At 39.6% G+C, this 12,785-nt stretch overlaps 1 gene segment (V, D, J or C); it reads right to left on the bottom strand.

The window, feature by feature from the left end:
- Positions 1-237: 237 nt before the first annotated feature.
- Positions 238-804, bottom strand: LOC121724074. The segment is given in 2 exon segments: positions 238-536; positions 649-804. Coding segments are annotated over 2 exon segments (342 nt in total).
- Between the last annotated feature and the right edge of the window lie 11,981 nt (positions 805-12,785).

The following is a 12,785-nucleotide window of genomic DNA, read 5'->3' on the forward strand; positions in this document are numbered from 1 at the left end:
GGATCACATTGATTTTAAAAAATTTCTTCAGCTATGAGGTTAATACATGGGGGCAAGTGATATGGTATTAATATGGCTTTGTTTCTTTTAACTTGCATAAAACACTGTCCTACGGCTTAAACACAATGTGGCTAATACACAGGAAATTACTGTATCATTACAATACATCTCTGTGATTTAATTGTGTCCGGTGAGTTCCCTACATGTCGTAATCAGTTACAGTATAATTCAGTTCAGCTACCCTTGCCTCAGAGCACAGTAGTAGAGAGCTGTGTCTGCCAGAGTCAGATCTTCAATATTGAGATCAGTGGAAGACTGGGATGTTTTGGAAGTAAAACGACGATCAGGTTCATTAGAGGAACTTACTGAGCGAGCTCCTCTGTAGAGTAGATACTGTGGTGCCATGTTAGGATACTGCCTGTACCAGTAAAGGCGCACATTGTTGCCATATTCACACTGTAGAGTCACTGACTCTGTCTCCTTTTTATTTACTAACACGTCTTCTTTTGGACCAATTTTATCTTGTGCAGAAGTACCTGTGAAAACAGTGAAAAGAAAACTAGAAAAGGTAAGAAAAGAGCAATAACCTGTAATTATTGTTTTGAATGTATTTATCCTTCAGAAAACTTTATGTGAGAGTATGCCTACCTGTAGCCAGTATAAGAATGATGACCATGAGTGATTTCTCCATTTGAAACGTGGATGAGGATGATTGCTTAGAGTGTTTTCTCACAGCTTTCTGAGCTGTAGTTATGTGTTGTGAGAGTGTTATGAGTCATGACAAGAGGAACTTCTTCTGGGAGGGTCTTGTGTGAGAAATATCTTAGACAGAAAGAGGGTGGGAGTCTTGAGTGGTAAGAGCCCTTGGTCAAAACTGGGTGTCTGGATGGTACAGAGGCCTGTTTCTGCCACTTTAAAAAGAAAGAAGAAAAAAAAAACTGACCACAAACTCAGTCACGATTCTGAGATACTAAGTTGAAATTTTGAGATACTCTTCTTGTTATATATTTTCTGAAACCTACACAAAGCTGATGTTGTCAGTCATTAAGTTCAGATTCATGCCCAGAATACTCATGTGTGTAAGGTCAATTACGGATTGTCCCTCAGGTTTACCAGTCAATCTCCACTTATATGTTGAAATGTAATATCATGTCCACTTGGTGGCACTCCATGTACTACTTTGCTCCATTTTAATATAATATGGAAATCCTCCCCACATTTGGATTGCTGTACAGATGACACCAGACACTTTTTGCATCATGTGTGTATTCCAATTGGCAACTTAAAAGCTAAAAGCTTTGAGGGTTTTTGTTGAGTGCAGCTGGGTTTCCTGTCACTGTGGGCTGCAGGGCACAGTATTAGACAGCAGAGTCTGACACATTAGCAGATGAGATCTCCAGAGAAACTTGTCTTTCTGTCTTGTTATGTCTGATTGATATCCCAGGAACCGGAGGAGTTGCTTCGATGATAGAACCTAGATAATCCAGAATGAGAAACTCTGGCACGGACTGGGAGAACTGGCGATACCAGTGCAGACCGTTTGCTGTTCCATTGTACCTGCAGTAGAGCTGCACAGTTTCTCCTTCTGTAGCATACTTCTCTACAGTGTCTGGAGCAATAGGGCTTTCAATACTTTTACCTACAAATAAAGGGAAATTATTCAGTTTTGTGTATGTGTAAAGATATAATTCTGCAGAAAGTTGAAGACTGTAGATTAAGATTAAGAGTACAGTAGATTAAGAGATTAAGTCTCTTACCCAAGTAAGTTGAAAATAATCAAAAAATAAAACAATCATCATAGTTGAGCCCATAGTGTAGTTCAGGAGGGAGGCTTGTATACAGATCTGTTTGAATACAGTTTTTCACCCTTAGATACTTCAATCTGATGCCACCATGATGCTGTCTGTCTGTTCAGCTTTTTGTATGGCACACTGTGGTTTAGTAGCTAAGGTAGAGGTGCGCACATCCAAAACGCAGGTGCAGGACAAAAGGGTCAGATAATCAAAAACAAAGTTGAATGTCCGCACACTTGCTCCCGTTTTGCTTTATCTTTTATTTCACCAAGTACACTGTGGTTTAGTGTCACTGTGGGCCTCAGAGCACAGTAGTACAGTGCAGAGTCAGAGACTTGAACAGAGGAGATCTGCAGAAACACTTGAGTTTTCTCTTGGTTTAGTTTCCCCATCAGGCGAGGATGTTTGCCTGGGCTCGGGTCTTTCCCAGTGGAGTGCAGCACAAGCAGGAGGAACTGTGGAGCTGATCTGGGATACTGGACATACCACTGGAGAGAATATGCAGAGGAGTAGCTACAGGACAAGGTAACATTCAGTCCTTCCTCTGGGAACACTTCAGTGCTGTCTGGGGTGATTTTATTCCCCAAACCAATACCTTAAAAACAGAGAAAATAAACTTTAAAAAAAAAGATGAAAACAGTTTGAACATTACATTAATACACAGGATTAGATGTTAAAATCCCTTGTGCCAAAATCCAAGGTAAAAAACACATTCAGAAGCCCCTGCTCAAGTTTAACTTTAAAAAGCACACTACCCACAAATCCGCCAACAAATGGTCACAAGCACAATACAAATGGCCCATCCAACAGCAGTAGCCTATATAGTATGCGGCATGTCATTGGGGTTATCAAGTGGGCACCCTCATTCACCGATGTTTCGTTAAGTTAGGCCCACGACACCTCATGAAGGCTTAACAGTGAAACCAGCGTCCTGGAGACACTCCCCTCCATGCTGCCACCATATTACCACATTGAAATATCCAATACCCAAAATACTCTTAACCAGCCCAGGCATGGTCAAGGTTGGCTAGGTTGGTCCGTCCCGTTGATGTGGACTGAACCATAACCATAAAAAACCTTGGCCAACCAACCATCAACCTAGGCACAGCCCATCACAAACACAAAACAAATTAGCCTGTTAGCTTGGCCCGTTAGCTTAGGCCCCATCCCAAACACAAAACAAATTAGCCAGTTAGCTTACGCCCCATGCTGCCACCATATTACCACAACAAACATCCAAATACCCTTACCCAAATACCCTTAACCAACCTAGGCATGGTCTAAGTTGGCTAGGTTGGTCTGTCCCGTTGATGTGGACTAAACCATAACCATAAAAAAACCTTGGCCAACCAACCATCAACCTAGGCACAGCCCATCACAAACACAAAACTAATTAGCCAGTTAGCTTAGCCCGTTAGCTTAGGCCCCATCCCAAACACAAAACAAATTAGCCAGTTAGCTTACGCCCCATGCTGCCAAAAACCTGTTTCGTTAAGTTAAAGGTTAAACAGTTAGCTTACCTTAGCTTGCGCCTCCGGAAGGGTAACTTCTCCTTACCCGCAACCAAGTCAAATGAGCCAGTTAGCTTACCTTAGCTTGCGCCCCAGGAAGGGTAACTTCTCCTTACCCACAACCATTCGCTTGCCCGTTCTGCTGCTAAAGACATGTTACTAACCACCTGCCTTAGACTTCGACCACAAATGCCCAATTCAGACAGCAAGCCAATAGCAGATCTGGCCACAAACCCACGTGCACCGATTTCAATAGGCCTTAATCGTGCACTCCAACCTCGCTTAGTTGCCTCCTCTGCTATCTCAGTGTATTTAGCTCTCTTCAGCTCATTGGCCACTTCCACTCTGTCTTCCCAAGGAACAGTGAGTTCAATGAAGTAAACTATCTTCTCTGAATCCGACCATAGAATCACGTCGGGTCGTAGCTTAGTACTCACTATATGTAGAGGTACCGCCATCTGCTGGCCAAGATCAACCTTCATTTCCCAGCCCGCCCCATTTTTCAACTGGCCGGTTTTACACCTGGCCTTCGCAGAACAAGGTTTATCCCCCTGACGTACAAAGTTAATTTGCCTTACCCCTTTACTAGCTGCTAATGAATTGACTTCTCTCCTTTTATCCTCTATTGCCGCTGCCACACATTTCAATACCTGGTTATGACGCCACGTATACCGCCCCTGGGTGAGACTTACCTTGCATCCTGATAGGATATGGTGGAGACTGCCCACACACGAGCAAAGTATGCATTTATCATCCTCACCAAACCATTGACTTAAATTCTTGGGAGATGGGAGCACATCATATGTAGCACCTAACATAAATTTGATCTTACCAGCTTCCATGCCCCATAGATCTTTCCATTTAATCCGTCTTTTTTCCACCCCTTCCCAGTTCACCCACTGCCCTTGTTTTGCCTGCGACACTGCCTTAGTACATCTTACAGCCTCCTCCTGTCTATGCATTTCCTCCACTACCATTTTCCTCTTTTCTCCTGCAGAAGCCTTACTCCACAAGGGTTTACTTGCACCCACCCCTAGACCCTCCCGCCCGTGCTGCACATGGCCCATTATATCCCTATGCTTCAATGCTGATTGAGCTTGCTTAACTGCCTGCTCTGGGTTCCACTTCCTCCCTGCATTAACTGTGGGTGCAACTTTCCTCACCACTAGGTCCTTGGACTGAGTAAGAGTCAATTCCAATCTAGCCTTAGCACACTTAAATTCCTCTGTCAGACTAGATATTGGCAACTCTACAATACCCTTCCCATACAAGGCTACACTGCTTAAGCAGCGTGGGACTCCGAGCCATTTTCTGACAAAGGAGTTGATCATTTTTTCCAACCTCTCTACCTTTGACAGAGGAACTTCATAAACTGTCAATGGCCACATTAGCCGAGGCAACAAACCAAACTGCAAACACCACAGCTTGAGCTTACCTGGCAGCCCCGACTTATCAATTTTTGCAATACCTTGCCTAGTGACCTGTCTCAAGTCTTCAACCTGTGATTTATCACTAAGGCTTGCATCATACCACCTTCCCAGACTCTTCACTGGTTTCTCCAGAACTGTGGGAATCACCTCCTCATTTATAGCAAACTTCTTATCTAACAAAAAATGTATATGTTCAACAGCATGAGTTCTGTTCATCATATGGGTCCATATGTAAGCCCATATGTAATAAATTGCATAACTTACGTGCTAATACACTGAGTAACAGAAGTCCAGACAGCAACATTGTGGCGGTGTTTACTGAAGTTCAGTACAGAGCTCAGCTCACTCATTGCTACTTGAATCCTCTTCACAGAGAAAACATCCCACCTGCTGCTGTGCTCCTCCTCTTGTCTAAGGGCTCAAACTTCAGCTCTGAGATTCTGACTGGAGACTAGATCACACCACACACCCAAACCGTGCACAGCATTGAAGCTGTAACATGCCATGTAATTCCACTTAAGGCGAGACACGGCAGGTGAAAACATCGTTTTTTCATGCACTGGTCAATTTCGAGATTTTGAGCTAGTATGTTACCTTAGCATGTATTCTATCACACTACTACAACAAAAAAGTCCGATTTACACATTTAGGTGTTTATTTCATTATATTGTGTCTACTCGCGCCTGTATATTTCTCCTAAATTCAGCAAAAGTTAGCATTCTAACCTTGCATGCACTCCCGCGACCGTGGTCCAAAACATAACATGTGTACTACCGTTAGAAAGCTCTGTTTTTCCTGTATCACGCTATGTGATCCATATATGGACACTTCCTTTGTATCAGCAACCAATCGCGAAAGTTCAAAGGCGAGTCTAGGCTGAGAATGGAATCTCAATGGCTGTCTTTCAAGGCTGTTTTCTCAAAATGAGTTTCCGCTCACACTCTGAGCTCAATAACTCCACTTAAGAAGCTCGTACATACACCAAACTTTCTGGATTTATGCCTAACTATATGTCGAAGATTTCTACAGAGGGGTTTGTTGATATATTATTCCTAGCCTGACTTAGATGACATTTTATGCCTAAAAACATGGAAAAAAGCGATTTTTTAAGGCTAGTGACATAATTTTCTGATTTACAGGATAACAAAAGTAGATATTCATAAATCTCTCTGTAAATGTTTTCCCATCTAATATCTGAACACAATGAAAACATAATTTTGAACTTGGCTGTATCCAATGCTCAGGTTTCGTGCCTTAAAATGTATGCAAATTAGCGCATATTTAATTAGATAATGCCTAATTTGCATATGTAAACATTAAATTACAGCAAACTTGTAATACATTGTTTTCTCATATTAATGTAAGTAATCAACTGGGGAAGTTTCATAGTGATATCTGCTTGTTAAAAATTTTACCCTATTCACCTGTAGTGTCTCACCTTAACTGGGAAATGTTACCAAGTCCCTGCATCGACTGTACACTACTAGTGAAATTACTTTGTACGTCAGCTATGTCTTCTTTGTGTGGGACATTCATTATATTGAGAGGAGACTTAAATCATGAATTAGAATTAGATAAGAAGTAAGAAGTGCCAGATGTGTTCTGTAAAAAACTCAGTTAGACGTCTATGCTATTACAACATTCCTCAGAAGAGTGGCACTTAAGCTTTGCACACACATTTACAGCATAGCAAGGGATAGCAAATGTGCATTATGGAGGGAGTTAATGCAATACATTCTAGAAGTTCCTTGAAGTTCATGCTTTACAAAAGAACAGACGCTTTACAAAAGCTTTACAGACGTTTAATATGGAGCTGAGTGGATGTTTCTGAGGTCAAATCGATCATCTGGGATGAGCTTATCTGAGCCACCTTTCCCTCGTTTCCATAACAAAAATACTGGTGCTTGGTAAGGATACTGCCTGTACCAGTAAAGATAAACAGTAACACATAAGAGCATTTCAGCCAGTCAGATTCATCTTCAATCTTGGTAAAATAATCTTCTACAGAATAAATTTGGTCAGCAGTTTTACCTGCAAGAAAGAAAATATTAGGTAGGCAGTACTCAACAACATTTCAGGCTATTTGCTAACAGGTCATTCACATTTTGAATGTAATCTTTATGGGTAGACAATGGAAATAGACGTGTGATTGTCATTGTTTATGGTAATGAGCATCAGAAGTAGTTTACTTGCTGCGAAGATGAGGATGAAGAACAGTGCTGTGTCCATGTGGAATACACAGTATTCTGTGTTGGTGCACACAGTCATCAGAACTGGTACTGTGTGTGTGTGTGTGTGTGTGTGTGTGTGTGTGTGTGTGTGTGTGTGTGTAGCTGTGGAAGAGAGGGATGTTCTGCTTTGAGGAGGCTGTATGTCACACTGCAGATCCATGTCAGCCTGTACACAATAAAACCCAGGATCAGGGTGACATTGTGTGGATCTGTGTCAGTTAACTTGATGATAAAAGGATAACTTCTGATAATAATTATAATTATGATAATAATTATATCAATAATTATTGATATTGATATAAATAAATCAATATTATCAATAATTATTTATGATAATGATTATGATTATGAATAATAATAATAATAATAATAATAATAATAATAATAATAATAATACAGTAATAATATATATATATATATATATATATATATATATATATATATATATATATATATATATATATATATATATATATATAATTAATCATAATATTTTAATATTAGATAGAATGTCCCTGACATAGGCTGGAACAATAAGAGTAAACAATAGATACCTGACACTGAAAGCAACATGATATCCAAAACGATAATAATCTGAGATACAGATATTGATATAAATAAATCAATATTATCAATAATTATAATTATGATAATGAGTATGATTATGAATAATAATAATAATAATAATAATAATAATAATAATAATAATAATAATAATAACAATAACAATAATAATAATAATACCGTAATAATAATAATTATATATATATATATATATATATATATATATATATATATATATATATATATATATATATATATATATATATAATTAATCATAATATTTTAATATTAGATATAATGTTCCTGACATAGGCTGGAACAATAAGAGTAAACAATAGATACCTGACACTGAAAGCAACATGATATCCGAAACGATAATAAGTACTCAAAATCAACTATGGCCGATTCACAATAAAAGTGTGACCATTGTGTTTTACATTTTAGGACGTTCTTCAGGACAAGACGTTCTTCATTTGTGATCTTCACATCATAACGTGCATCAACATCCAAACATTATATAAGCTACTATGATGATTATAATTGTCCTTTCTTCTTCTCCTTCGAAAAGTAAAAACAATTCAGAAACAGCAGCCCGTAGTACTAGTGTGGCAGACCCTGGCTATTTACATTTAACTAGTCAGTCAGTGTAACTTTCAATGTGTGGATTGTACAGTCTATCCATCAGCTTGAATTATAGTCTAAGCACAGCCAATTAGATAATAATAATAATAATAATAATAATAATAATAATAATAATAAAACATTTTATCTTAAAGTGCCTTTCGTAACAGCCAAGGTCACTTCACCAATGCAAAGAAATATAATTAATAGACTATTAAAGGTTGTATCAGCGATTTCAGGCCCAAGAAAGGCCCAAACATAAATGATCACATTCATCTAATCTTTCCTAACGACCCGCTAGCTGCCTGCCCCATAAGCAGGCCGTCAAAAAAACACGTCTCTGTAGGCGGCCTAGGCTCCGAGATCTGTACACAAAAACAATTGCTATCAACAAGGGTTGGCAACCACATGCTTGCTGAAAGAGATGGGTTTTAACATTCTTTTGAAATTCCGTAATGGAATTTAGTAGCTTATTTGGAATGCCTTACAGGATGGAGTTGCAACACAGGCGTTGACCAAGACTTCTGTACTGTGCTGAGAGAGGTCTGGGCGTAGTCGTGCAATTTTCCTTAGGCAGAAAAAGGCACATGTGGGAAACATTGTTTGTGTGTGTGTGTTGAAACAGAGTGTACTGTCTAGAATTATACCAAGGCTCTTGACCTGAGTGGAGCCACTCAGTGTGTCTGAGTACAAGGTACAAGGTACAAGGTACAAGGTACAAGGAAGTTTATTGTCACAGGCATATAGTTACTGGAAGTAAGAAATGCAGTGAAATTATGTCTGGTGTCAGCCTATTTGTGCAAAGTTGGGGGGGTAAAAAGTGCAGTAGAAGAGAGGTTTAGTAGATTAAGTGGCAAGGGCTGCATACAAAAGGTGGGGGAGGATTAGGATTGGGTGGGGGGCACCAACAAGGAGCACTTTAATGTAATGAGACATTCATATTCAGTAGAATTAGAGACAGCAGCAGTGAAAAAACATATTACGATTGACTTTAAGCACAATGAGCTATATGACGTGAGAGTTAAACTGTAAACAGTAAAAAAAAAAACTCCGTCTAGACAGGTATATAATCCAAAAGTGAAAGATCTTTCATTTATGTATTTAGTTATATTCAATTTCATCTGCAATGAAGGTGTTCAGTGTTGAGTTTTCCTCTGTAGAGCCACATGCATGATATTTATTTTTGCCCCATACAATACTGCTCTCTTGTGGTTAACATGTGCAGTGCATTAAGTAAAAGTAAATGGCACATATTCTTTATGTGTATAGAGATACATTTTTAAGGTAGATTATGGAACTCCTTAACTCAGACATCACACACACACACACACACACACACACACACTTATTCTGTGATATTTTCTTAAATGTGATTTTTGCCTTTTCACTGATTATTGGGATATTTCAGTGTATTCTGTAAGCTGAAGTTTTTGTATGATGACTGTTAAACAGCTGTCACTGTGGGCCTCAGACTCAGAGCACAGTAATAGACCGCAGAGTCTGACGTTTGAAGATTCTTGATTGTCAGAGAAACTGTTTTTTGTAGTTTTGTTGAGCTCAGCAAAACATTTGCAAATAATACAGGCTGTTGTTAAGCATTCATGTAAAGATAGGCTGTTGTTAGTACTATGTAGGCTATGTTTTAGCTGACCAATGCACAAACCTAAAATACCTAAATGCACAAATATTAACAACGTCTTAAATGTTTTTTTTGAGGGGGGGTTACCTGTAGATGGGTGTGCGTGTCATAACATTAATTTCTGCAGGCGCCCCTGCTCACATGATGCTGTCTGTTTGTTCAGCTCCTCCTCTGACTGATAGAGGGTTCATGAGCTGCAATGAATCTTTATTGATCACAATAACAAGAATTACTGAGACTTTCTCTTGGGAAAAGGTGAGCTACGAAGTATGTCAATATGTTCAGTATTTTATTTAAGTAGATATGGTGCATGATGTTTTTGTACAGAGTTGTAGGGTTTCCTGTCACTGTGGGCTGCAGAGCGCAGTAGTAGACAGCAGAGTCTGAGACTTCAGCAGATGAGATATTCAGATGAACCTGTTCAGAGTCTTTGTCCACTTTACCAGAGGCACGAGGATGAGGAGGAGTTGATTTCACTGGATCACTGTTGGATTCAAACAACATGATGATGAATTCTGGTTTAGATCCTGGATTCTGGCGATACCATTGCAGATTGCTCACAGCAACACTGTATGTGCAGGAAAGAGAAGCTGTTCCACCCTCTGAGACAAGAAGTTCTGTAGAGGTTGGAGTGATGTCAGCTTGTAAACTAAGACCTGAGAAGGAAAGTTTTTTACAGTAAGAGGAAAAAAAAACATTACATAACATTATATAAAATACAGCATATTATATTTATACAGCACCCTTTTGTTCATTTGAAACTCTAACCTGCTTGTGTTAGAAATCCAAAAAGAAATAGGAGATTTAGGATAGTCATGCTTTGTTGATAATTTGTACAACTAAAATCTTAACAAACTTGTATTGGCTGTAAGTACAGGCATTCTTATTATCTTCCCTAAGACTCCTCCTACTGTATGAGAACTCTCGTCAGGATTTCCTGCTCTACAAAGACGGACAAAAAACTACTGACAACAACCTGCTGCTCAGCATCAGCAAAGCCAAGGAGCTGATGGTGGACTACGGGAGGCTGCAGAGAGAGGAGCACACACCTGGGGGCACATCAGTGGAGAGAGTCAGCTGCCTCAGATTCCTTGGAATTAACCCTTAAAGGTGTAGGTTTTTGAACATTCTAAGTTCCGCAACAATTGAAGGTTCTAAAATTCTATGTTGAATTCAATGAACCCAGATATTCTTTAGAATGTTCATTTCTCAACATTCCCGTCACACCGGTGTGACGGTACTCCTTTAAGGGTTAAAGGTGTAGGTTTTTGAACGTTCTAAGTTCCGCAACAATTGAAGGTTCTACAATTCTATGTTGAATTCTATGAACCCAGATATTCTTTAGAACGTTCATTTCTCAACATTCCCGTCATACTCCTTTAAGGGTTAAGCACTGACCACCTTTTGTCATTATGCTATTACCATACCATGCTGTGATGCTGCCAGTCAGAATACTGAGTTACCAACTAGCCAGGACCTTTATAGCCAGCGCTGCAGGAGAAAAGCCAAGCGTATCCTCTCTGCATGGGTGTAGATTTGTGTGTGGCAGTGGCGTCATTAGACCTGGGCATTCGAGGCTATAGTCCCGGATCTCTATGCCTTAAAAGATAATAATGAAAATCGCCCTAGAAGTTTTTATGAGGTTCCAATCGAACGCCACGGCCAGCAGCCACAACTGCAACATTGTTACTAACGCTGACCTGGCGTTCCTTACGGAGTCGGAATAATTTGTTGCAAATTCAACATCAGTGTTCTACTCTTCCCCCCTCTGTCGCACTGATATTACCAGAGCCCGCCCAGCCTACTATTACATGTTTACAGTTCTGACTTGAAAATAGGCAGGAAATGATTTTTTGCAAAATGTTCATAATTGTGGAGAAATAGGGAGCTTTTGAAAACTAAAAACGTGTTTATCTGGGTGGGGGAAATAACCCAACAACACTTCACTAGCTGCTCTATCTGGAAGCCAGTGTTTTTGTATGAGTGTTAAGTCTGCAGCTGCCACTGTGGGCCTCAGAGCACAGTAGTACACAGCAGAGTCAGACACTTGCAGATCCTGGATGGTCAGAGGAACTGAATTTGAGGTGAGATTGGCGTCATATCGCTCTTTAAAATTGTCATCATTAGCCCCAGTTTTTGAGAATTTCCACAGGATATATGCAGGGAATCCATTAGGTTTCTGCTGGTACCAGAACAGATACGGCACTGAACTGGAGCTGGTGTAAGTACAGGGCAGAGTTACTGAATCTCCCTTAGAAGCAGTGAGGAATCCTGCTAGCTGATCAACAGAGTCCTCAGCTCTGCATCCTGAAATCAAAACCAATAAGTAGAACAGATATATTACAACATCTAACCATACACGGTGTCATTTAAATGCAAAGTTGATAGGACACTTACCAAAATTAAATAAGAAAGAAATAAGAAAGAAATTCCCCAGGCTACAATCCATGGTTAAACAGTTTCTTTCAAGAGAGACATATGAGCAGATTTTCTTCTCAGCTTGATTCTTCAAAGTCTCTTTGTGGACCCAGTGTTTCTACAGGCTTAATAACCTACAGTAAAATGCTTGCAGTGGTTTTGGTGAGTATGTAACGTTGCCACCTTGTGGATGAATGACAAAACTGTAAAAAGGGACTGATTTTGTTCAATGTGGAAAGTAACACAGAGGAGCAAATACTGTAGAGCAGTGGTACTTTTTGTCTGGAGACCCCCCAAAAAACATGGGCCAAGTCCATGGTCTTGTGAGATGGGCATTGGAAGCAGAGGCATAAAATGTCCTCTCATACAGTAGGTAGGATATATGTCAACATCAAAGGCATTATGTCAATGGCAGCCTTTGCCTAAAACCCTTTACAAAAATGGGTAACACTTTATTTTAATGTGTCGCTGTAACAGTGTACCTACCTAATTAGGTACAGTGGTACAACCTGTGTAACAACATGTACTATCAGGTACTATCATTGTACTTGCATTATGTATTTGTGGGTACCTACATA

This window comes from Alosa sapidissima, chromosome 1 (genome assembly GCF_018492685.1).
Source record: "Alosa sapidissima isolate fAloSap1 chromosome 1, fAloSap1.pri, whole genome shotgun sequence".
Taxonomy (NCBI): Eukaryota; Metazoa; Chordata; class Actinopteri; order Clupeiformes; family Clupeidae; genus Alosa; species Alosa sapidissima.